Source organism: Sus scrofa, chromosome 1 (genome assembly GCF_000003025.6).
Source record: "Sus scrofa isolate TJ Tabasco breed Duroc chromosome 1, Sscrofa11.1, whole genome shotgun sequence".
NCBI lineage: Eukaryota > Metazoa > Chordata > Mammalia > Artiodactyla > Suidae > Sus > Sus scrofa.
The window spans coordinates 201990951-202017659 of NC_010443.5; the positions used below are offsets into that span (position 1 = coordinate 201990951).

The 26709-nt window shown below is 38.7% G+C and overlaps 1 protein-coding gene across 10 annotated transcripts in view; it reads right to left on the reverse strand.

Annotated features, from left to right (window-relative positions):
* The window catches only part of FOCAD (focadhesin), a 319932-nt gene that overhangs the window by 51958 nt on the left and 241265 nt on the right, over positions 1 to 26709 (reverse strand). For all 10 annotated transcript variants that reach the window (XM_021063120.1, XM_021063095.1, XM_021063125.1 and 7 more), the window contains 7 exons: positions 24805 to 24849; positions 19294 to 19402; positions 16534 to 16650; positions 13420 to 13658; positions 10130 to 10219; positions 3186 to 3333; positions 358 to 477 (listed from right to left, as the gene is read on the reverse strand). In XM_021063120.1, coding sequence (XP_020918779.1) covers positions 358 to 477; positions 3186 to 3333; positions 10130 to 10219; positions 13420 to 13658; positions 16534 to 16650; positions 19294 to 19402; positions 24805 to 24849 — 868 coding nt within the window. The remainder of the gene's footprint in view (positions 1 to 357; positions 478 to 3185; positions 3334 to 10129; positions 10220 to 13419; positions 13659 to 16533; positions 16651 to 19293; positions 19403 to 24804; positions 24850 to 26709) is intronic.

Below are 26709 nucleotides of genomic sequence, written 5' to 3' on the forward strand. Positions count from 1 at the left end.
TGACTTTATCAGATTATATATTCATATCTTAACAAATTTTTGTCTTTGGCTTTATGAGATATTCTCATATACCTTAGTCACCTTTTTGTGTGTGTGATTTTATAAATACAGAGCAATAGTTGGCGGGAAAGAAAAGACTTTCATAATCAGACCAAACAAACAAGCAAAGATGTCTATAATGGATAAAGAGAGAAAAAGATGTCTATGGCTATGGCTGTAAGACAAGAAAAGAGTTAGCAGGTCCTCAGTTCTGAGCACAAAACGCATCTCATTAGAGTCTATTTTAGAGTAAATCAGAATTAGGACTTAATGGTAGCCTGAAACCCCCAGAGGAATAACCAGGACATGCATTCCAACCTGTTGGTTGTTCTCCACTAACAGTCGAAGCTTGTTCATAATATCTTCAGCCTCCACAGACTCAATAATTCCGGCACTGAATGCAGATGTACATACACAGCTCAGGGTATAGGCAAGGACCTGAGAAGAAAAGACAGCAGAAAAATGTTTCTTCATGAGTGAAAATAAAAGAGCACAGTTTAGGAGACATGAATATTTTGTCAAACTTACCCCAGGACAAGGACTGCATTCAAATATACCCAAAACAGGGAGTTCCCCTTGTGGCACAGTGGAATCGAATCCAACTAGTATGCATGAGGATTCGGGTTCGATCCCTGGCCTTGCTTAGTAGGTTAAGGATCCCGTGTTGCTGTGCTGTGATGTAGGCCAGCAGCTATAGCTCTGACCCCTAGCCTGGGAACCTCCATATGCCACAGGTACAACCCTAAAAAGCAAAAAACAAAACAAAACAAATATACCTACCACAGACCAGGCATTGTTATGCTACCTAACTTACATTCTATGTCATTACGATATTATGGGATGGGTGCCATTATACTTAGTTTATGGATAAAACTTTGAGACTCAATTATACATAGCTAGTTAAGTGCTGGAGGCAAGATTCAAACCCGAGTCTTTGGACTTTTCATCAAAAAGTTTCCTTAATGGTAGAAGCAGACTTTCATCACCAGTGGATACTACTAATGGCCATGTGCTCTGATCCAAGGCCAAACAAGAGAGGAAATTCAAAGAAGTGAAACACTGCAACATTAAGATTCCCTAGTAGAAGTAGTGGAACATAATGAACATGGAATACAGGTTTTAAAGTCAGATACATTTGGGGAGTTCCTGTTGTGGCGCAGTGGTTAACGAATCCGACTAGGAACCATGAGGTTGCGGGTTCGGTCCCTGCCCTTGCTCAGTGGGTTAACGATCCGGCGTTGCCGTGAGCTGTGGTGTAGGTTGCAGACGCGGCTCGGATCCCACGTTGCTGTGGCTCTGGCGTAGGCCGGTGGCTACAGCTCCGATTCAACCCCTAGCCTGGGAACCTCCATATGCCGCGGGAGCGGCCCAAGAAATAGCAACAACAACAGCAACAAAAAAGACAAAAAAATAAAAAATTAAAAAAAAATAAAGTCAGATACATTATATGAAACAGATAATATACTACTTACTTCACAGCACTGGTGGGATTTTTTTGTTGTTTTTTTTATGACATGGTTCCTTTTTTTTTTTCTTTTGACAGCAGTACCTGTAGCAAGTGGAAGTTCCCAGGCTAGGGATTAAATCGAAGCTATAGCTGATGGCCCACGCCACAGCCATGGCAACACCAGATCTGAGCTAGATCTGCGACCTATGCCACAGCTTGTAGCAATGCCAGATCCTTAACCCACTGAGGGAGACTAGGGATTGAACCCTCATCCTCACTGACACTGTGGCAGGGTCTTAACCCGCTGAGCCACAATGGGAACTCCCACTGATGTGATTTTTAAAAAGCAACCAGATAGATAGATAAATGAATGAATGAGCAAATTATAAATTTAAAAAAATGTTGGGAGCAGAAACAGAATACTCAAGTGTCTATCCCAAATTGACTGTTGGCTGGCTAAGTAACCTTAAGCAAGTTACTCCACCTATTTAAACTTCAATTTCTCCAAATCAAGGTTAATCACCCTTCCCTGCTACTTTGCATTTTCCTGATGGATCCTTCCCTTACAAAGACACTGTTAAGACAAAATAGAAATAGTCAACTGCTAACACTAATACAGGATGAAAAAAAGAGGCTGCTTCTAAGGTAGAAATTTGATAGCAAAAATCAGAGGGGAGAAAAAACGAAAACTGCTTGCTCAGGAGCTTCTAAATCAAGACAGACAGATGCATCAGTTATAAAAACCTTGCTGTCATTTATTAATCAAATTGCTCCTCTTGAATACATTTCTACTCTGGCTTAACAACAACAAAAAAATATGTACTTTCAAATTGTGCTCTGCTCCGCTTTAAAAATGGAAATGTGGTGCTTGTCTTAGAACAAAACTTCAACCCTCTGTGCCCCAAAGAAATTCTCTGATTCGGCAAGTCCTATTGCTGAAAGCAGAAGAGCCAAGCAGGAAAACACAGCAGCCATTATGCACTCATCAATAGCTCATGGGCAGGCGGAGGGAAAATAGGATCTGCTCTAATGAGAGGGAGAAGCTGGTCAGGCCAAGAGGTCGTCCCAGGCTCCTCCCAAAGAGAAGAGCCCAGGCAGGCAGCGCAGCTTCACCTGGGACAGAGAGACCCATGCCCCAGACGTCCTGCTCCATGCAGTCAACACACAGACCGGGACACAGGAGCTGTAATTATGCATATTTCTGCACCATCACAGAAAAATATTTCCATTAAGTGTGGTAAAGGGAATTTCTGCAATAATTTTTCATGCTAGCTGACATTAAAAAAAAAAAAAAAAAAAGACCTTTTCGATCCACGGTTTCTTAAGCTTCGTCCTGTCCATTTCTTAAAGTTATATTTGGCTTAGCCTAATTCTAAAAATCTCCATTTAACCTTCCCCCCAGAAATTGCGCCTGCTCTTAGAAACTGCCTTCCAGTGATGCTGAGTTAGGTTTTTGTATTCACTAAAGGCTCTTATCTTATATGCCACATTTAAGTCTGAGCTGATTTAAGTGGCTACACTATTTGAAAACCTTATGATCTAATATAGGTTGTTTGCCACTCAGATTTTCTCCTTGGCCCAGCTAAAATTGAGGAAGAATTTAATTTCAGGGTTGCCAAAAGATGAGAGACAGATAACAAGCAGCAACAGGAAAACAGAAGGCAGCAGAGGGAAGATCACTGGAACCTTTGTGTCCTACCTCCTGAAACGTTCTGCTCTGGCTTCCGCTGTCATCAAGGTAGGCAGAGAGCTTCCGGAGGGAGGCTGCCACATGGACTCGAGACTCTGTTTGGCTGCTCTGGCTCATGAGGGATAGGACGAGTCCAACTCCCAGGATACAGCCCGTGCTTGGATACAAAAAAGAGGAGTGAAAACCACAAGAAATCCACACCATTGCTCTTCCCTTAACATGGGAGTTAGCAGAGCTCTACAGTTTGAGGTGAGATGACTGGATCCTAATTCTGATGCCTGGTGGACAAGTGTATCCCATGAGCCCCCACAAGCACATACATACCTTCCATCAAAAGTAAACCTTTAGGAGTTCCCATTGTGGCTCCACAGTTAAGAACCTGACTAGTATCCATGAGGATGCGGGTTCGATCCCTGGCCTTGCTCAGTGGCTCGAATCTGATGGTGCTGTGGCTGTGGTGTAGGCCGGCAGCATAGCTCTAATTTGACCTAGCCTGGGAACTTACATATGCTGTGGGTGCGGCCACAAAAGGGAGAAAAAAAAGGCAGACTTTATGTCAAAACAGAAGTCCGCTATATACCCACTGAAGGAAAACAAACAAATTTATGAAATAGTTTGACTTAAACTCTGTAGTGAGAAGGCCTTAGAAAGTAGTCAAACCAGTTCTATCTCTGCACTGGAAGAAATGCTGCTGTCTTCTCTCCACTGTGCTCCTCCCCCTACAACCGTGTTGCCTGCACTATGATTAACTGCAGAAGGAGAGAAAAGCCTCAATTTCAGCATATGAGCTGAGGACATTTGACTAATAACTCAGGCGGGGGTGGGTGAATAAATGCAAGGCATGATTATGAAGTACTGCTAAGTGCTTCATGTTTCCTAGTCAACTTCAACAAGTGGAATTTCTTTCTCAAAGAAACTGTGTATTTGTGTGTGCACAATGACATTAATCCTCTTCTCCCCTCTGATCCCTCTGAGTACCACTGGGTCAGAAGAGAAAATGGACAAATGACAGGCTTGTCAAAAGTTACCCCATGTGACAATTCAATTGGAATCTTGGGCTTTGTGCCTCAATTCTCCTGAAAGAATACCTATCCATTTAAAGAAAAGAATTGTTCTCCCAGAAAAACTTTTGGTTAGTATGATAAGATAATGTGGCCTGAGGGTAATTTTTTACTTTTTTTGCGAAAGTCTTTATCCTTGTTGTTTTTCAAATTGAAGAGAGGCTGACTTTTTCAGAAATCATCCTCACCCTGGTTTGGCTCACCTCTTTCAGAATATCTGCTGTTTAAGAAGACATTCCAGGGCATTTCTCCAATAACATATTTCAGTGCCTGTACGCTATGTCATTTTGCTCTTGTATAGCATCTATCTCCTTGGCTGGCGCCAAGACCATCACATCATTTCTTCAAGATGTTAGTCACTTCCCCCAAATACCTCTGTGCAAACAGAGCTTCCATGTCTGATAAGAGATATCCCCCCAAATGGAGAGGCTACAGGATTTGCTCAAGGTCATGCAGAGAGTTTCCAGCAGAGCACATACAGAAAACAGAATTTTTTTTTTTTGATTCCCAGCCTTCCAATTCAACTGCCATCCCCAGGTGCCTACGCAACACATCTCAAGTGTGTTTTTCTAGGTTCTATTGCCTAACAATCCAGCATTAGAAAATCCTTTCTCCAGAAGCTACTATAGTACTAATGCATCATTAGTTGGGCAGAACTGTTCCAGCTTCCATGAACTTAACAAGCTCAACTAGCACAATGTATATTCTGCCAGTCAGTTAAATCAGCATCTAACATCTGAACACTGTATGCTTTTGACACAAATTGTATTTCTGAAAGACGAAAGACTGCTGTTGATTAGAATGGATTTAAAGCCTTTGTTTTCATTTAGGATCTACAGGAAAGATTTCTGGCTGTCTTTCTATACAGATGCATATAAAAACCTGAAATTAGGCCAACAGTATAATTAGACAAACATAATTCATACTTGGAAAATTTTAACATTTGCTCCCTTTTTGATTGTTTGACCACTACTGATGTTTAGGATTTCAAACGTTACTTCCTCAGGGACACCTTGCTTGGCCCAGCAGGGAACCTCTTTAGTATTTTCCCACAGTACCCTGTACCAACTTACTACAGACAATTTTAATGCTCAACTCTGATGAGGATTATTTGGGAGACAGTTTGATTACTGCGCATGTCCTTCACTAGCCTGCAAGCTCCACGGGGTGGGTACCTTTTCTGTTTTCTCCCCACCACAATATTTCTGGCATCTAGTATTCTGTGGACAGGGACAGGCATTCAACCAATGTTTATTAAATGCTAAAGAACTGACCAAAGGCACAGTTTCTAGAGAGTCTAAAGTGGAGAGATCTATAGGGAGAAAAACAACAACCACCACCAAACCCAAGACTTGAATCTTATATTCAGTTGGAGGCAAAATTTATGAGTGGTAAGATTCACTGAATATATCATCCAAGATTCAATCAGGAAAACTTGATTTCTATTTTTTGCCAGACTAATTTAAGAATGAGAGGTGTCAATTTCATGAGGAGAATAGATTCTTTTCAAAGCTCATTTAACTACTAGGGTTCATCTTTTTCAATAAATAAGCAGGTATCTAGGTCTTGCTTTTATGGCTATTCTGGGCAAATGAAAATCTCTATTTACTGAATTGAAGGTCCTCTTTCCCATCCTAAAGCACATGGACACAAAGGTCTAGAAAAAGACATCCCATTTCTAGTTCACTTTGCCTAAAAATTATCACAGCAGAATTATTTTTGTGTGAGGTTACCATTCACTAAGGATTCTATTCAGTGCCACAATGGTGGTTAGCCAACTGCTATATGAATATACAGTATAACTAGCAACATAGGTTGCCAATTAAAATGTATGTACCTATTGACCTTCTGAACTGTTTCCTTCTACTTTTTTTTTTTTTTTTTATTTTATTTTTTGTCTTTTTGTTGTTGTTGTTGTTGTTGCTATTTCTTGGGCCGCTCCCGCGGCACATGGAGGTTCCCAGGCTAGGGGTTGAATCGGAGCTGTAGCCACCGGCCTACGCCAGAGCCACAGCAACGTGGGATCCGAGCCGCGTCTGCAAACTACACCACAGCTCACGGCAACGCCGGATCGTTAACCCACTGAGCAAGGGCAGGGACCGAACCCGCAACCTCATGGTTCCTAGTTGTCGGATTCGTTAACCACTGCGCCACGAGGGGAACTCCTCCTTCTACTTTGTCTCATTTGTTGCAGCATGTTCCAAGAAGGTAGCCCTAAAGCTTTCTTTCTGATGTTTCCTTCTGATTTCCAAATCTATGTTTTAACATGTTTATTTTTTGTCCTAAGTCTCAGGGATTTCCCTTAGGTGCTTAGTTCAGCATTTCTGAACATTTACCTTATTCTACCTTCACTGTTCTACCAGCTCTAAACCAAGAATAACTTGGGTAGAGATAACTTTCACATCTTTCCCTCCACTGAAAATAAAAAGGAGTTAAGTATTGGTGTCTGGAAAAAAACTGTATTGGATATGGTGTCTATGAAATAAATTATAAATAAATTATATTAGGTATAAAAGTGAGGTTTTGGAATTGCTAACATAAATCCTCTATAAGAACATTAACAAATAATAAATAGAATTTGCATTTTAAAATGATAAATGCTCTGTTATGTCATCACTTATTTGAATCTCTTCTCCGGATGTATTAAAATATCACTGGCAAAAAGAAATTCTAAGACTTAAAAGCTATGTGGTTCTGAGATGTGTGCTGCTATCAAATGAGATGATATATTTTTCTAAAATTAACCAGAGATGAATCTTCAATTCCCTAGTTTATTGTAGGGCTATTCTGCAGATTAAGTACTAAGGCATCTAATAATTACTTCTAATAACAGTTAACATTTGTATAGCGCTTTGCCCTTTACAAAGCGCTATACAAATGTTATCCTATTTGTGAAATTCGATAGCAATTAACCAACTCACAGGTCATGCATTGATGGATAACATGACTAGGCTGAGGATTGAAATGGTGCCATAATTACCACTAGATGGCAGCAAAATGTAAGTGATGGGACCACAAACATGGACTAGCTCAGGTGCTGGGTTCTCTTCAGCAGGGACAGGTCCATTAAATCAAGGAAGTGTGGTGAATTTGCTTGGGGTAAATTCTATCACTTGAAGTATCATGCTCCCAGATCCATGAACTACCTCTGGGTAACTCTTCCACTACTTCTAGTGAGGGAGGACTTTCCTAGACTCTTGCAGTCTTATGAGAGAGGGGAATACTTTATGCCATGAACCAGGCATTCAGGTCTAAGCCAGGTTAAAATCTGTTTTTTATTTAAAAAAAATTTTTTTTAACACTTCACATTTTGAATATTTATTTATTTATTTATTTATGCTTTTTAGGACCACACCTGCAGCATATATAAGTTCCCAGGTTAAGGGTCAAAGAGGAGCTGCAGCTGCCAGCCCATACCACAGCCACAGCAATGCCAGATCTGAGCCAAGTCTGCAACCTACACCACAGTTCACGGCATCTAATCCAGGTTTCACGGATACTAGTCAGGTTCATTACCCCTGAGCCACAGTGGGAACTCCTTTCTTGTTTTTAATAGTGGGCAACACCCACATGTCAGAAAATAATAACACTACATTGTCATGTCTCAACCTGCTTTCTTTCTATTGAAATGTGTTCCCCATGTTGTGCTAAGCAAGAGAAAAGAAAGCTGGCTTTGAAGTCAGACAACCTAGGTTTGTCTCCTGGCTCTGCCACTTAGTGTGTGACCTTGAACCAGTCTTCTATCTGAGACTCACTTTCTTTGTCTGTAAACGGAAGTGATGATGATTCCTGCTTGAGCATCAATATTTAGGTTGTAATCAGGGCTTAATTACACAGAAATGAGTATGACAAGGCCTAACACAATATGAGGCTGCTCAGTAAGTATTAGTGGGACCAAAAACCAAAGGGAGAAGTTCATAAGCTCTGACACCCCACAAAGCATTAGAAATGACAAAATACTAAACTTCATTGACTGTAGGAAAAATAGGAGTTTGGAGAGAATTGAGGGAGGGTTTCTTGAATGACCTAGGCTTTTAATTGGCTCTGAAGGGCAAGCAAGATTTTACTAAATGGACAGGAAATTTCTGATGACCCTCTTCTACTTGAATCTGCAGGATTAATTCCCTTTGTGGCCCAGCTTTCCCTCTCCCAAACACAGCTGCTTATTAAGAAGGTAAGAATCAAGAAAGAATGAAGAAATAAGAATCTAATTCATATAAAAAGTTAGTTTCAAAGTTGATATGCCTAGACATATCAAGTTTTAAAATGCATAAACACCCTTACTGTGGATAATTCAGTTATCCCCATGGTTTTCCTGACATTCAAACAACCTTCCTGCAAACTAGTGGAGATAATATGTGAAAGTCATTCCCTATGGTTCCAACAGGCTGAAAGTTTGCAGCATTTTAATCACAATTTTTCCCCTAACTTTATAATACCCTGAACTACAGATATGTTGAACACCTTTAGGGGAAGGCAGGAGAAAGAAGAAAGGACAAGAGGGGAGAGGGAGAAGAACTTATCTTTCTCCTTGGTTGTAAAAGGCAACACCATCAATACACAAATTAGGCTCAGAAATCTCAACTCTTCATTGAACCCCAAAACAGTGAAATGACCCTAATGACCTTCCATGAGTCATTTTCTAAATTTAAGACCCTTCAATCATGCCACTGAACTCTTTGCCCATAAACAAAACCACACTCTTAACATATCATTTCATCTCTGAATTGTAAATGTTAAAGTGTGATAAACTGGGTAGGTGTCAAAGGTTCTTATCCAATCTTAGCCTGTATCTGAAAGATCTCAAAACTACCATCCTACTAAGTGAAGATCTGACTTTCTCTACACATGACTAAATGTGTGATACTTACTATACTTCTACCATTTATTCTTTTGTTAATCTGAACTTAACGGACTGGATGGTGTAAATGTAACTTTAGATAGTATGTTTATAAAGGCCAGAAATTTATAAAAACACTGATTTTTTTTTTTGTAAACGCAAATTTAACTCACATTTGAACATGTCCATAAGAGCATAAAGTAAATGAGTTAACAAACTGGAGGTTAGTGCTTATAATCTGCTGAGTTTCCTAGTAACTTCAAACACAGAAGATCCAATCCTGAGGTTCCAAAACATATGGGAGTCCAAAGAGGTACAATGTAGGTTCTCAATGGTGTCAATATTTCAGAAAGCCTGACAAAACAGTATGTTTGCCCACACAAGGCACCTGAATGAGTTGAAACATTCAATGTCTCACGAAACACCTATGTTTAATACCATTTTTTTGAGGCATTCTTTTCTCATTATTCCTTTTTGTTTCTGTTGTTTTTCATGACTGGAACAAGAAAATAAATTTTAAGACACTTAGTTTAATAGACAAAATCTTTAAAAAGCATGAAGTTTGTGGCAGGAAAAAAAGAGGATCTATTAATACTGAATGGGTTGGGAACCTCTGGTGTAACTTGTTTGTTTCCATTTTGATTCCTCAGACTTTGGGTTTCTTAGGGAAATCCAAAACATGGGTCAAAGGCTCTCTTAGTCAAATCAAATTCAAAGAGTATTTCCAACAAATCTTTAGAAAGGTTAAGTCATAAGTACAAGTCTCCAGGTATCCTCGGATGATAAGAACAAAACGGAATCTAAGGTATTGGTAAACTTAATGACAGCCACAAAGTGACATTCGTTGCTTTGTACAGAAACAAACTGTCAATTTCTGAAACACGGTTTTCAGAACAAATAAGCTTTAATTACAGATTTTTTTATTATCAATGAAAACTCTGCACAAAGGTATTCATGGTTGGGTCCTACAAGTATCTCTCCACAGAATGCAAAATTTATAGTAAAGAAAGAACCAGTCTCTGAGTAACAGAGAGGAAATGGAATCAACATACTTGTATTCAAGACTAGTATCAAAGCAGCAATTTTCCAGAGCATCCAAAGACTTCATCAGAAGAAGTTTCATCTGCTGGCCAGATATATCACTAGGGAAAGACCAAGAGGGGAAACTGAATTATTTAAAATCATTCAAAGGTCCCAAATATTTACTATGTAATTATATTTTGCTCAGTATTTTATTGAAAATGCATTTCTTTAAAAAAACATAAAAGGAGCAAATAATAATATTGATCATTCACATATATTTTGAGACAGAGAGATGAGTCAGAGAATTCATTCAATAATTAGTTTTCTGAAGATTATAATCACTTGCAAACCTTAAAACCTTTTAATTTTTAGTTTAGTTTATTAACCCTAAAACTGCTACTTTTGCATTTTCTCAGCTCATTCAAATTTTAAATCACTGAAAAATAAGAACCAAGTTCAGAATTTTTAAAAAAAAATTTTTTTCTAAGAATGCTAAGGTGATTTTCTTCAGAACATTGACTAACCCATTGAGCTGATATTATCAATGATCATTCCAAATCTCTCTTGCAAAGACTATGACTTCTGATTTCCGGTCTCAAATGTAGGGGTTTTAAATTCTATTCTTTTTTTTTTTAATAAAAAGGTGAGTCTAGCCTTATATTTTTCTGTCTCTATACAGTAATTGATGTGGTTTTGGTAATTGTTTTAGTGAGAACTATGACTTCTAGGGTAAAATTAAACTTAAAAGGTAGCTCTACATCTGTTTTTTTGAGGCAGAGTTGTGGGCTTCATCACCAACACTTTATTATCAAGGGGTCCCTTCATGTCAGCTCTCCCGGTGCTGCCTCAGACCATGTTCAGTGGAATGCAGCCCCAGGAATGCCAGCCAGCCAGAGAGCACTTTAAATACTATCTTCTCCAACCAAGAGGATAGTGGTTTTGCCTAAGGTAAAGGATTTGCCTTTTGCAGTGAGAAAACACACACACGTGCACACACAATTTTAATAGCTTTTAACTAAGTCCTATTATAGTTCTCCAGAGTAAAGTAAACTTAAATATCCTAAACAAATGCTGAAGAGATCCTACTAGTCTCCTCTGGGAGTTCTGATAGAAGCAGAACTTGGAATAATATGCTTTTCTGAATAAATTCTAGACTGGAATTAAATTCAGTGCATTTTTCATAAGCCTCAGGAAAAAAAAAAAAAAAGGATTGACTGTCAACGTTCTTTTCTATAAAGGGATTTTTTTCCTTCTTGAGACCAGCATATTGTCCTAATCCTGTTCTCCTAAGGGGCCATTTTGGGCCACTTAATTTGACATTATTGGTTATTCAGAGTTAAGAGCCTTCAAAACATTTTAATTTTAGAAAAATAGACATTTTCTCCAAAAAAAGTCATTATCTGGTAAGACTGTCATTATGTGGTAAAATATTTATTAGTACCAAAAGGCAAATATTTCAGATTCCTCTGCTCTAAGAAATTACGAAGGTGGGAACCATGAATAATTATAATAATGGCTGCAGTTATTAATACACCAGCCCAAAGGAAAATGCTATCAAATCGAGGATCATTAGGGCAAAGTTAAAAATCTGCAATTATTCTGCCTTGGGAAGTGCTTCTTGGTGTCCTTCCCCAAGGTTTTCTGCAGGTATAAAGTAAAAGGAAGGCAACCTAGGAACAAGGGAAGGATACTTTAGGGGAGCCACCAAAGGTTTCGCCAGGTAGCATAATTAAGTTAACCACCAATGCAAGCTTGTCAAGCCCTATAACCAGCAGCATCTCCTCCTAAACTCATGAAGAAGGGGGCCAGGAGCCAAGAGAGGATGAAACAAGTTGCCTGGAATTACATGGTCCTGGCTCATTTTTAGCTGTAAAACATGTAGCTTGAAAAGATACTGAAGAAAGAGCATGAACACAGATGGTGAAGAGACTGCCATTTGTAGCATAGCAGCAGAGGGGAAAAAAAAATCACTTCCATGTCTTAAGTCTTTAAAAATACTTTTTGATCTGTCACACACATGAGATATGTAACAATCAATTCAAAGGCATAGGGCAGCTTTTTGTTCTTGTCCAGAACCAGACATACATATACTAATGCTGGTAAATAGAACAAAATGAATGTTCTGCAAGTGTTTCATTTATGATCACAAAGACTAAGCCAATCTTTCCAATCATCTGACAGATGTTTCCAAAGGCTGAAAATGATCATTTGAAATACAGTATTTCCCTAGATCAATAGCAGTTCTCATAAAGGTTTCAAGTATTGATTTTGCACAAAACTATGTAAATTACAAATGCAAACCTAACCACTGGTTTCAAACACTAAATCTGAATATAGCATAATGTCATCCAGTTTATCCACATCATCACAATTTCTTGTCTTTTGGACAGCCAATTTCTGCCAACTAGGGAAGCTTAAGGACATCTAACAGAACAGGATGCTTCTTACCTAGACCCTACTATTTCCAATGCAGGAAAATGGGACTAAAATCGCAAGTAAGTGACATCTAAATATTCATGATACTCAAGTACTCATGTACCATACTACAATCAATCTGGATATATAAAATTCTAAGATCTGTTATAAAATAAAGAATAAATATAATGAGCAATGAAACTAAGTAGATTCATGTTCAAGAAAACTTTCCTACTTAGTGGAATTTTCCACCTGGGTCTTTGATATTCTATTAGCTCCATTCAAGACTAAAGCTAGCAGTCCAAAAATGAGCAATCAAACTGAATAAAGTACACAGTATAATATGCACAGATTAAGACTCTTTAAGGATTACCAAAATGTAGCCAGGGCACAGGATAAAAGCAATATTTAAAAGTGGGTAGGTACATGCAGTTCTCAGGAGATTCAGTGATTCCCAGCACCCTCAGGCTCAAGGGATACCCTGATCTTTCCCTCCCATTTTGCAGTGATATCAACAGAGAACAAGTAATGATTTTCACCCTTATAAACCAGGGAAAAAGGAAGCTTTTTAAAATTTATAGCACTGTATGATTCGACCTCCCTCATATCTATTACATAGATGTATACAGGGCTTTCATCTAAGCATGAAATAACGTTCAAGTAATCAATCACTTTTAAAAGAGAAACCCTTAAAACATATTAATATCCATGTGATGGTGTTTTTAGAGAGACAAATTCATTCATGACGGAGAGTAAATGATCAACCTGCCCATCTCAAAAAGTTTAACACCACATACCGCTCAGATATAAAGTGTGTGTGTGTGCGTATAAATGAGTGAGAGAGAGGGAGATCCTTCACCTAAGCCACAAAGAGGAAAAGCAGGAATATTTTAATAAACTGTACCTGAGTTTCTCCTCACACAAGCGAGACAGAAACATCCCCAAAGCAAGGCCCATGTGGATTTGCACGGCTTGAGACTCATCAGCACTCGGTTTCCCAGGTAACCTGGCAGTCAGCATGTTCAGGATTTCCTCAACCTTCTCTTTGCAAGAGATAATGAAAACTGGCACAAGGAGAGACAAAGCTGTGGCAGCCGCAGAACGGGCAATGGCACTGGCTGTGTTTTCACCAGAATAGGATTTCTAGGACATGCCAAAGAAAGAAAACAGGGGGTTGGCCTTTTGTTTAAAACAGGAAGGCAGCACACCTATCACAAAAGCGCTACACAGCAATACATAATTCTCTTCGACCCACCCCACCAACTGCCTCCCCCCCGCCAAAGAACTGAAAAAATAAATTTATTTCCATGTTTGTCTATAGGTCACTTTTTTCACCACTCACTTTTCACAAATAGCAGTAAAACAGTTTGCCACTAGGCAAGTGGTTAACTAATAAGACCCTTTTAAATTTGAAGAAAAAACATTATTAGTGTCTCCTTGTAAAGGGTGTGAATTCCCTCACGGTCGAGCCTATAACAATTGTAGGGTTTTGAAAGCCCACATGTGTATATAATGAAAAATCCCAAGTGAAGCTATCCAAGCTTGGAGAAACCACCAAGCCACATTATAAATGTCTAGAAAGCCAGGAGTTTCCCAGGAGAGAAAGAAAAAGGGTTGGGTGGGGGCAGTTTAAGCGTAGTTAGGGAGGGATAAGTATAAGTTTAGCACAGGGATCTATTGGCAGATCTCCCAAAATTTTTTGTGGGAACGCTTCCCAGTAGATGGATTATTTCCTACAGGGGGTTAATTCCTTTTAATTAAAAAGGAAGTTGAAATCCTAAAAGCCTCTGGTTACAAAGCAATAACCAGCTATTCAAAATGAAACTGAGAGCTCTATATGCTCCTTTCCTATATGTAATTATGGGAAAAGAAATGAGTAACAGCTCTAATAAAATGACAGGGCAGCTGAATATGAACAGCTTCTACAAGAATCCTGTGTTAGAGAGCTCCACCAGACACTATATACATTTATAAATATGTCTCAAGTGGGGAGGTAAGCCCATTTATCATTCCTCAATACTACCCACTTCAAATTTTCAGACACACCATAAAGGCCGTGTTGTCCCTTGCAGTCAACACATTAAAAAGTGTTTTTAACTCTACACTCATTTGCTAAGCTTGAGTACTTTAAGGATAAAAGGCAAACATGTGCTAAGAGATTCTTTAAGTTAATATAGTGCTATTATAATGACAATACTACTCAAAATGACCCAGCTACTAGGACAAGGGAAATAAAGTGGCTTTTGAAACAGGGTTTTGAAAAAGTATAATAATGCAAGAATCACAAAGGTAAGAGGCAACCTGAGCTGGCTAGTAAAGACATTAGCTTGCAAGAACTAAGCAGCACTATTAGAAATCTAACACAATATCCTGTCCTGCTGGATATCTGAACCAGACAGCTACTGCAACGACCTCCACATAAGCTAACAAGTCTTTCTTCAATCATTAAAGAAATAAGAACAGTTTCAACAGAACATAAATCATCATCAAGTAATTCTTTGAGCAAAATCTACCTTCTGATTTAATTCTACTTTTATCTAATAAGTCATTTTTGTCCTCAAGTATAGTAAAAAAAAATCTGGTTCCAGACTCTAAGCCCCAGATAAATACATACCAGGTCCTCCTAAGGGCAGAGGGCAGAGGCACACAAAGTGTTGTACAAAGAAGACCTAAAGCAATGAAGTTTCAGGCTAAATTTGTGATCTCAGCAACAATTCAGGACCCGTGCTATATTTTTATTCAAATCGGCTATAATCCTCTGCCACTCAGCTGATTGTCCCATGATCCCTATAATTCCCTAAGCAATGGATAGTGATAAGGTAGAACAAAAATAATTCCATGCAGGTACAAAAATAAAGCATGGGCTACAGCCAATAAAGGGAAAATGAAACCTAAACGAAAAAAGTGTGTTTTCAATTTGCTTCAAATCTTAGGCTATAAGCATGAAGAAAGAGAAGGACTAAGTAACAGGTGCTTTTTTATGCTCAACAATATTACTTTGTATTTATATAGCATTTCATGTTTTCAAAACATTTCCCCACAGACTATATAATTTGATCCTCATAATCTTTTATAAAGTTGGCAAAGCATTCATTTTTACCCTCACATTATGGGTGGGAAAATAAGATGATGAGTTAAGGTGTCAGGTCAACAGCCACAAAACTAGTAAGAGGTAAAGTTGGAGTTCCAGTCACTATAGATAACATTGTCCAACCACCTCATTTTATAAATAAGGACACAAGGTTCAGTCACATTAAGTGAACTCCATGGTCACACATTCTGAAATGAAAAAGACTATGACCAGAAACCAGAGACCTTTTATCTTCAGGCAATGTTTATTCTACTACAACTGTAGCTCTTGATTCTGACTACACATTAGAATAATTTAGAAAGCCTCCAAAATGCTGACACCCAGGGCCCATCCTGGAGCATTAAATCAGAGGTGAGGCCTATACATCAGCATTTCTTATATATATATGTATGTATATGTACATATGTATACGTGTATGTGTGTATATGTATGTATATATGCATATATACATACACGCACACACACACACACGCACACACATATATATGTTGTTGTTTTTTAAGTTCCCCAGGAGATTCTCACATACAGCCAAGGCTGAGATTTACAACTAAATGTATAGCTAAGGCTAAGACTTACCCTATATCATGGAATTTCATGTGAACAATTGATACTGGAGTCAACTGGAGTTTTCTTTTGTCTTTTTTTCTTTTTAGGGCCGCACTCATGACGTATGGATGTTCCCAGGCTAGGGGTCTAATCAGAGCTGATGCCACCGGCCTGCACCACAGCCACAGCAACGCCAGATCCAAGTGGCGTCTGCAGCCTATACCATAGCTCACGGCAACGCCAGATCCCTAATCCACTGAGCGAGGCCAGGGATAGATCCCACAACCTCATGGTTCCTAGTCGGATTCGTTCACCACTGAGCCATGACAAGAACTCCTCAACTGGAGTTTTCTGATCATTTTTTTTATTTCTCACACTTACATAATAAAATGAAGAGAAAAGGTGTCCTCTGGGTTGGTAATGGCTATCAACGATAACCAGAAGAGTATCGAACACCATGAAAAGCCACTCTTTCATTGGAAGGAAATTAGGTTGAACCTGCGGATGAAGGAAAACATGAAATGATAATGGGAGAAAGAAAAAAGTGTTATTTCTAAATCCAAGATAAAACCTCCTTCTGTATTAAAGAATGAGGTGCTACTATCAAAAACTAAACTTCACCTGCCAGGACTGCATGAAATAGTAGATAGGTCCTTGACAAATACACTTCCTCATCTACACCGTAATATGATTACGACTTACCTTTCATACAAGACTTAGCAGAGGAGAGAGGATGGGGACTGCAGAACAAAACACATTTGAGACCTCCTTAAACTCTCCTGCGTTCAGTGAGGATAACATGGGGGTTAAAAGGAGAGGTGGACAGACAAAGAAACTCAAAATTTCCCATTTCTAACTTGTGGTTTCAATAAAGCCACCAACAAATTTTTTCACTGTTTCTTCATTTCTGCTTACTACCACTACATTTATCATTCAAGAATCATTCCAACATTTGCCCAAATAGGTATGAAGATATAAATGATCTTCAGTTTAGAAATGAAGAGGAAAGGGAAAGCAAAAAGCAAAACAAAACAACAAAACCCAACTCAGTTAAAAAAAAAAAAAAAGAAAAAAGAACTTGGTTTTAAAAATCATTCATGACCATGGATGTCAAAAAACATTCATTAACTCCCATGGTAACACCCACGGGGTGCAAACCATAAAGGCTGATGCAGTGTTAAATCCTTGGAATTAATCCCTTGAGTCAAATAAGGCCTTCTTCTTAATATCTTTAGTTGCTGGTCAAATGCAGATTTGAATGAAGCTTGAAAATGTCAACTTTAAACAATGATGAGGCCTTGAATTTATACTGAGTGATAGCCAAAGGCGAGGTCATCAAAAATAAAAGCAAAGCCCCATCTTTGGGTCGTATGGCTTCTCAATGTGTTGTGTACTATGTGCCTCAGCACAGGACAAAGTCTGGGAGAATAAAGAATAAGAGAGCCTGGAGCTCAAACTCTGAGCTAGACCTCCAGTTATTATTGGGGCAAATTACCTATACAACTGGAAGTCTGACAAAAATAACACCTAGATGAAGGGACCCATAGAAGACATTATTTTTCAGGTTGTAGATCTATGTTGCCTCTGCTAAGATAGTCCACCACTTTTTCAAGGATATGGAACATTTCCTTTCTAAAAATTTTTCAGCTTTCTCACTATTGAAGTAGGACTCTGGGCTTAAAGTTAAATTTTTCTAAACTAACTACATTTTACCTCTCATTCAATAACTCTTCTCCACATTTAATATACATTTGTAGCTTCTGCCACACAGCACTAGTCTCTTGTTTACGAGTAATAGCACCCTTAGGGAATTCCCTCCTCCACGATTTGAAGCTTAGTTAAATGCTCAATTAAGCAACCCATCCTACCCTGCTGAAGGTGTAGGCATAGGACCCATGGGATTCTGAATCTTAAATGTGTGCTGCTAAGATAGTAAATCCTAGAGCCGATCCATCCCAGTGGGCGGATGGATCTGCTGAGATGGCTCATCAGTACTTGTGCCTGGACTCCCTAACTTGCTTTGATTCCTATTCTTCCACCAACTCGGTTTTTAAACTTTGCATTCAGTTCCATGGGCTTCCAGATCCCTTATACTTCTAGTTCCCTTTTTATTTAAATTAGAGTCAGTTTTTTGCAAAAAAAAAAAAAAAAAAAAAAAAAAAAAAGACACCCTCCCCAAGAAAAACCCCATCATGAAAAAAGAGCACAAATGATCTATAAGACACCCTGTGGGGACAGACAGGTTGAATAGCAATGAATAAAGCCCAATGTTTGCAGCAAGAAGTGATGTAGTATATGCTGATGTTGATGATAATGGTTATGAATACTTAGTGCTTAGTATTTACCAGCCATTGTGCCATATATATATATATATATATAAATTCATTTAATCCTTACAATAATCATATCTAGTAAGTACTGTTATCCCCATTTTACATATGGGGAAATAGGCTCTAAAAGGTGAAGTTACCATGGAGCTAGTAAGTACAAGTACGAGAATTTAAATGTAGGACTCCCCTACTTCACAGCCTGTGTTTTTTAACCACTTGACTATATTGCCTCCAGATAATGATAGTTACCAGATAACGGGGCTTAAAAGAAGAATAAATCCATGCCTTTTTATTTTGACAGATATGAATTATCTGAAAAAGTACATTGGAAATGAACATTGGCCAGCTTGCCACATGTTTAATTAAGAAATAAATGCCTTGCAAAAATGAATAGGCACTTTGTCATTGACATCTACAATTAAAATGCAAAGTACAATTTTTTTCAGTCAGTAAACACTGCTTATTTATCATTTTTTGACAGCATTGTTCACTTTCAGTAAGCCTAGTTAACCTCCCAAGATTGGTTACCATGATGTAATCACAAAAGACAACCCCTGTTGCATAAAATTGGTACCTTCAAATGGAAATGACCACTTAACTGTGATGGAGAAAGCAAAACAGAAAAGCACCAAAGGAAAGTGTTTCAGAAGACAGGAAAGCTTGCAGGGTAAAGGAGACAGGGTAGCATAAATGGTTGCCTCAACCAGACTGTTAAGTTCCTCAATTCAGGGCCAGGCTTAATAAGGAGATGGCTCACTTTTCAAACATTATACAACCGAAGCCCACTTGGTTCTAATCACCCTTAACTCACCTCCAGGACCCCCTCAGAGTCTGAGGAAAGGCTGGCTTCATGTTTGGAAACGACGACAGCAAGGCTGCTTAAGGCTAACAGCGCGTTGCCTTTGACCACTGGGCTGTCTCTGTTTAAAAAGAAAAAAATTCCAAGAGAGGATTTGGGGGCATTAGCCAGGAGAAGAGAAGGCACTATTATAAGGAGGGCAGATGAGGTCAAAAAGCACTTCCATCCCTTCACAGAGCCTCCGAAAGGCAGGTCTGTTTGTTCCCTGATACCAGCAACTTCTTTCCTTTTTCTGACATGAACACTGCTTTTTAACTCTTCTTATAAATGTACGGTCTTTATGCTTTGGGTAAGTTAAAAATCCAAGTGCATATATCTAAGCTCTTTCTTCCTAACATTTTTATTTCATCCTTTGACCTTACCTTTCTCACGCTATCTTCTTTGGTGTCATCTTTGGCCAATATAAATGTATTGATTTGTTTTGAAAACACAACCAATAAACCCAGCTGAGTGGAAGTGGCCCCTGGCTTTTCTGAAGCACTGGTGTGTGGAACCAGCTTTCAGTGAACCGCTTCAAGCCACATGCTTTACTAGCCACTCAGCAGGGAGATGGCTTGCCTCCCTCATTATCACCTTCAAGTTGGTCTGTAACATACTTCAGAGAACCTAGATAAGATGCAAAAAAGGCTTGTTTTTAGACTATCTGGAGTGAGAGTTGCCCTTTAATATCATCTGAATGGTAGTTTTCTAATACTGGCAATAAAATCTTAAGTTTGACTTGTGAATTTGGTAGCAAGAAAACTGAAACTTTTAAAATATACTCACCCTTTGAAAATGTACATTTGGTATTATTTCATAATTCCACAGAATAAAATCCCCAATGGGACACTGATGAGATGCTCTTGGCTTGCCAACTCTGTCATAACAGAACTGAGCAACCAGCACCCTTACCATCTGACAGTTCTTTGAGTCCTATGACTATGGGTTCCCATAAATACAGAGAACATTTCCCCTCGCCTACATCCAAGAACTACTTCCTGCTACCCCAGTGCAGGAGCAGAACAGATGTCTGGCATGAGGAAGACTTCCAGCCCTGCTCCCCATGCAAGCCTTGTATCTCCAATCCTAGACTCATAACTGAACATGGGAGTTAGTGGTATCAAAAGGTTAGTACAGAGCTGTGTTGTTGCATTTTTATTTTCATTGGAACTCGAACTTGCCTTTATCAAGTTCTTCCATCTATGGATTCTTCCATTCCCTCCTTTTTCTCTCTCTCTCACCTTGGGATGGTTAAGCTCAGTGAAGGCCTGCTCTGCACACTTGGTCACTTTGTTTACCCTTTCTTAATTCATTCCTCTCTGAGTCCTGTCAGATGCTGATAAGACAACATTTACAATGAGGTGTGGGGCAGAGGGAGAAAACAGGAAGGACGGCTTGAGGTTGAAGCAGTTTTGCAATGGGGATTACTGGGAACTCCTACAGCTGTAATAGAACACCAGAAACAAGGCAAGATATGGACATCCCTAGGTTTCCTAGCCAGAAGATCATTTTAAAAACCCCAAATTAAATCTTATTTCTAATATTCTCTACTTCCTTTAGCTGAGAATGTCTTCAAGCCTGTTTTGCTACAAAGTGGTCCTGAATCCCTGAAGTTAGATACAAAAACTAGTTTTAAATTCTCAGTGATCTGAGAAGTTCCTTGGTTTTTTATCAACCTGTAGACATTCTTAGATAGTTATGGGAAATTATGCATCAAATCTTTTAAAACAAGGATATTAGTCAAGATGACATAAAAGGTATCTTTTTAACCCTAAAATTCTGAAAGAGTAAAATTTAGCCCCAGTTTTAAAGCAGTACCCCAAATGATTTTATTTCAAAAGTTTCACTGGTCTTGACACTCCCGAGCATGTACTGTTCTTGCACAATGGAGAAAAAAAAGTATTTAAAGCCACTGGTAATTAGACTTTTGAATGCTAATTAAATGCATATTTGGACATTAATCTTTGAATAGAAAAAAACTAGATGGACAGGGAGTTTGGGGTTGGTAGAGGCAAACTATTACATTTAGAATGGATAAGCAACAAGGTCCTACTGTATAGCACAGGGACCTATACCCAGTCTCTTGGGATAGAACATGATGGAAGACAGTATGAGAAAAAGAATGTATATATACATATTTGTATGACTGGGTCACTATTCTATACAGCAGAAATTGACACAACACTATAAAGCAACTACACTCTAATAAAAATAAAATTAATTTTTTTAATTTTAAAAAGGGAGAAATGTTGATCTAAAAAAAAAAGAGAGAGAGAAAAAGAAAAAACGAGTCCACAGTCACACAATTTATGCTTAGGCCAAGTGATACATTTCATAAAGGTACAGTCACTAGCTCTTGATCATCTTTACATCCCCTACATGCCCTGCACAGTGACTTATGGAGAGAAGACACGCTGTACGTACTCAGTGAGACAAATTCAAGGAGGAGCTGGCCAGGTGAGGCTCTATAATTGGTTCAGCAAAAGCTCTTCACCTTGTTGATCACATAACTATCCCCTACCAGTCAGGCGGTAGTGACTAATTTGCATAATAACATGTCAGCATCAGTACAGTATTTATCTAGGCAACACCACTGACATTTTAATTAAACTGTCCTTTGAAACAAACGGATACCATTAACCTAATTAAAAAGCTCAAGGAAGGCTGAGCTACAATGATGCTTTCTTAGGGACAAAGTATTATGTTACACATTAGTGAAGTGACCCAATCCTTTGGGGATTTTTATCTTCAGGTTCAAATCTATTTAATTATTAACAATGAAAATAAACTTACATCAATCATCAGGTTTTATCTGTGCTCTGATTCTCCCTTAGCCCTATCCCTGATGCTTTGAAAATGCTCTCAAATGAGAAAATCAGTCTCATCCTGTGACTAGTGTTTTACTTCCTACATTTAATTTATGGCTCAGAATGAAATAAGCCTTACACTGGCCAAAACCAGCCTGTGGCAGCCATGGTCCAAGGAACAGAAGGCAAAGCTGGCAGGAGGTGGTGGTGGGGTCCTCACATGATTGGAAGAAGCTAGTGGGAAAAAGTAAAGAGAAGGCAGCAGAGTGAATTTTTCCTCTGCTCTGTCATTAATCTCTCACAGCCTCTGGACTTTAACTATCTCCTGCTCACTTGCTGCCATGCCTAGTATTGTCAGGATTGCTTTAATAAGATAAGGTCTATAAAATACTTTGAACTTTTTGATGAAAAGGTAACACCGTGAGAACATAAATTATTTTTACTCCCTACCAATGGGACGGTGAATATATTCTTGTTAGGTATTAGTCATGAAATGATGTTTTGCAAATCTGAAGATTTAAGTCTTACTGAAATAAAATTTTAGAATGGAATCTGCCAAAGCTACTGCAAAGGCAAAATTACAGTTTTAATAGGAAGCCGTTAGTTTCTTTAGCATTTGCGCTTTTTGTTGCAAATGTCAGAGCACTGTTTTTAACAGGATCTAAACAGACTGTATGATAGGACAAACTATGAAAGGTAAAGGTCAAAGGCAACACCCATCCCAGGACCTCCTTCCCTCCTTCCCTCCAATAAGCAGCTGAGGGCTCTCCCACTATGTCTGCAACTCACCAAACTAGGTAAGCAGACGCAAATGAGTCCCTACTAAAGCCTCTCTGTACTTCAGTCTTCATTTCGTCAACAGATATGTTAACAGATATTCTCCAGTGCCTCCCACAGAACTGAGTGCAGGGGAGGATTATCACTTCTATCTCCCTTCATTCAGAGGACATGAAGCCGAGTAGTAATCAGGACCAGAGATCAGACTTTACAGTGTTTTACAGAATATGTGTTTAAGAAATTGCTGGTGGAGGAGTTCCCACTGTGGTACAGTGGAAATGAATCTGACTAGGAACCATGAGGTGGCGGGTTTGATCTCTGGCCTCAATCAGTGGGTTAAGGATCCAGCGTTGCTGTGAGCTATGGTGTAGGTCACAGATGCAGCTCAGATTCTGCATTGCTGTGGCTGTGGTGTAGGCCAGCGGCTACAGCGCTAATTGGACCCCTAGCCTGGGAACCTCCATATGCTGTGGGTGCGGCCCTGAAAAGACCAAAAGAAAAGAAATTGCTGGTGGAAAGTGAACTCTAAGGTAGACCATGGGGAGTTTTATGTTTGTTTGTTTGTTTGTTTGTTTAGGCAAAACTTATTTAGCTACAAAAGGTTTGGAGACATGAGAGAGTTAAACTTTACTGCAGTTAAATATTTCTAGATAATACTTTCAATACATATGAAATCCTCTAGGTCAAAGGTATATCTATGTAGTTTGGTGGATAGGAAGAAAGTCACTTCAACTCTGTTTTTTTTTTTTCCCACGCTCAAGGCATGCAGAAGTTCCCAGGCCAGGGACTGAACCCACACCACACCAGTGACCTGAGCCATAGAAGTGACAACACCAGATCCTTAACTGCTAGTTACCAGGGAACTCTGCAAGAAGAAAGTCAAACAGAAATGGCAGCAACTAAGCTTAGCAGTGAAAGGGAGAAGTGACTATAACTGGAATGTAACTTACTTCTAGGAATAACTAGTCACCTTGCTAACAAAGGGACCTAAAGAGATTCTTCAAGCAATTTCACTAGCATACAGTTTTCCTAGTGAGAGTCGGCTAAAGATAAATAAAAAGTCTCAGGGTAGCTATGCTCAAGTTATTTTTGTTAAAACGACCATAAGTATATGATGGAAATTGCCTTTTTACTGGGTTTTCACATGAGTTTTTAGTATCTAAAAATTCAATATTTAGATACTCTGGATCCAATAACACCAAGAGAATGAAAGGAGGTACTATTTTGATTTATTTGCTGGTTCACAGTTGAGATTTAATTATCTATTTGTAGATCCCACATAATTCACATTAGCAAATATTCCATTTTTCTTCCCCTAGTACTAAATCACAATCCTTTAAATCTCATTTAAGTACAGGGCATTTTGTTAGGTATACAACATGGGCACAACCCTGATGTAAAAGTAATGTCTCTATACTGGTTCCTCTGTATTTTCACAGAAAGACATGTAATAAGAATTAATTTTGGAGTTCCCGTCGTGGCGCAGTGGTTAACGAATCCGACTAGGAACCATGAGGTTGCGGGTTCGGTCCCTGCCCTTGCTCAGTGGGTTAACGATCCGGCGTTGCTGTGAGCTGTGGTGTAGGTTGCAGACGCGGCTCGGATCCTGCGTTGCTGTGGCTCTGGCGTAGGCCGGTGGCTACAGCTCCGATTCGACCCCTAGCCTGGGAACTTCCATATGCCGCGGGAGCGGCCCAAGAAATAGCAAAAAGACAAAAAAAAAAAAGAATTAATTTTATATGAGAAAGGATAACAACTGATTAAAAAAAAAAAAAACCAGAAAAGTCCTTTAAAATTCTTAAAGTTATGAAATGCCCCCAAAAGAGAAACTGTCTGTACCTGTGAGGGAAAAAAAAAATGTTTTTTAGAACATTTCCGGTAATAGAATAATAGATCTTACTTTGCAGCTGCTTTGGTGACCTCATCAGTCAACATGTCTCGAACCCTGTAATAAGGATAGAAAATAGGTATGTGAATTTATGACAGAGCAAGACACCAACCTTTCTGCTTATTTATCAATTATTAAGAACCTCTGACTCCAAAGCTGAAAACTTCCATGTAGAGTTTTAGCGTAAGGTGAAAGAACTGTAATAAAGGCTTTTGACTTCAAAGATAGTTCCAACTTCCTATTCATGAGGTTGCTTAGTAGAGGTAAGAGGGAGAGGAATGTAACTGAGGAGGGATGTATAGACGGAATGGTCATGGTGCTATCTCTTAAACTGAGTGGTGAGTATGCAAATGTCCTTTATGTTATTCTCTGCTATGGATTGAATGCTAGCGTCCCCTCTCCTCAATTCATATGTTGAAATCTTAACTCTGAATGTATGGTATTTAGAGGTAGGGCCTTTGGGAGGTCATGATGGTGGAGCCCTCATGAATAGGATTAGTGTTCTTATAAAGAGAGACACCAGAGAGCTTGCTTTCTCTCTGCTCTCTGCCCTGTGAAGATATAAGAAGAAGGCAGCCGTCTGCAAACTCAAAAAGCAGGCGATCACCCATACCAGAGCTGGCATCACCTTGATCTTGGGTTTCCCAGCCTCCATAACAGTGAGAAATCAATTTCTGTTGTTTAAGCCATCTGGTCTTTGGTATTTTTGTTATAGCAGCCTAAACTGATTAAGACATTCTCTCCTTTCTACACAAGAGCTCACCAAAATATTTACTACTTCCAAACTGTAGGTAACAGAATTGCCACTGTGTGTGTGTATACATATATACATACAAATACATATATATATATTTATATACATAAAATTTCAAATGTTGGTTATAAAAAATAAACTCAAAATGGCTTAAACTCTTAAATATAAGAGACGACACCATAAAACTCCTAGAGGAGAACATAGGCAAAACATTTTCTAACATAAATCATACCATTGTTTTCTTAGGTCAGCCTACCAAGGCAATAGAAATAAACATGAAAATAAACAAATGGGACCTAGTTAAACTTACAAGCTTTTGCACAGCAAAGGTAACCATAAACAAAATAAAAAGCCTACAGACTAGAAAAAAATATCTGCAAATGATGTCATTGGCAAGGGCTGAATTTCCAAAATATACAAATAATTCATACAACTCAATAACGAAAATAAACAACCCAATCAAAAAAACTGACAGAAGACCTAAAAAGACATTTCTCCAAAGAAGACATACAGATGGCCAGCAGGCACATGAAAAGATGCTCTCTGATTATTAGAGAAATGCAAATCAAAACTACAATGAGGTACCACCTCACATGGGTCAGAATGGCCATCATTAAAAAGCCTACAAATAACAAATACTGGAGAGGGTGTGGAGAAAAGAGAACTCTTGTATACTGTCAGTGGAATGTAAATTGGTGCAGCCATCATAGAAAACAGTATGGAAGTTTATCAAAAAACTAAAAATAGAGTTGTCATATGACATAGCAGTTCTGCTCCTGGGCATATATCTGGACTGGACAAAACTATAATTTGAAAAATACATGCATCCCTTTGTTCATAGCAGTACTATTTACAATATTCAAAACATGGATACAACCTAAATGTCCATCAACAGATGATGGATAAAGAAGATATGAGGTGTTTGTATACATATTACCATAATATAATATTATTCAGTCATAAAAAATAATGAAATAATTCTATTTGCAGCAATATGGATAGACCTGGAGATTATCATACTAAGTGAAGTAAGCCAGAAAGAGAGAGACAAATACCGTATAATGTTACTTACAGGTGGAATCTAAAATTTAACACAAGTGAACTTATCTATGAAACAGAAACACATTCACAGACATAGAGAACTGACTTGTGCTTGCCAAGAG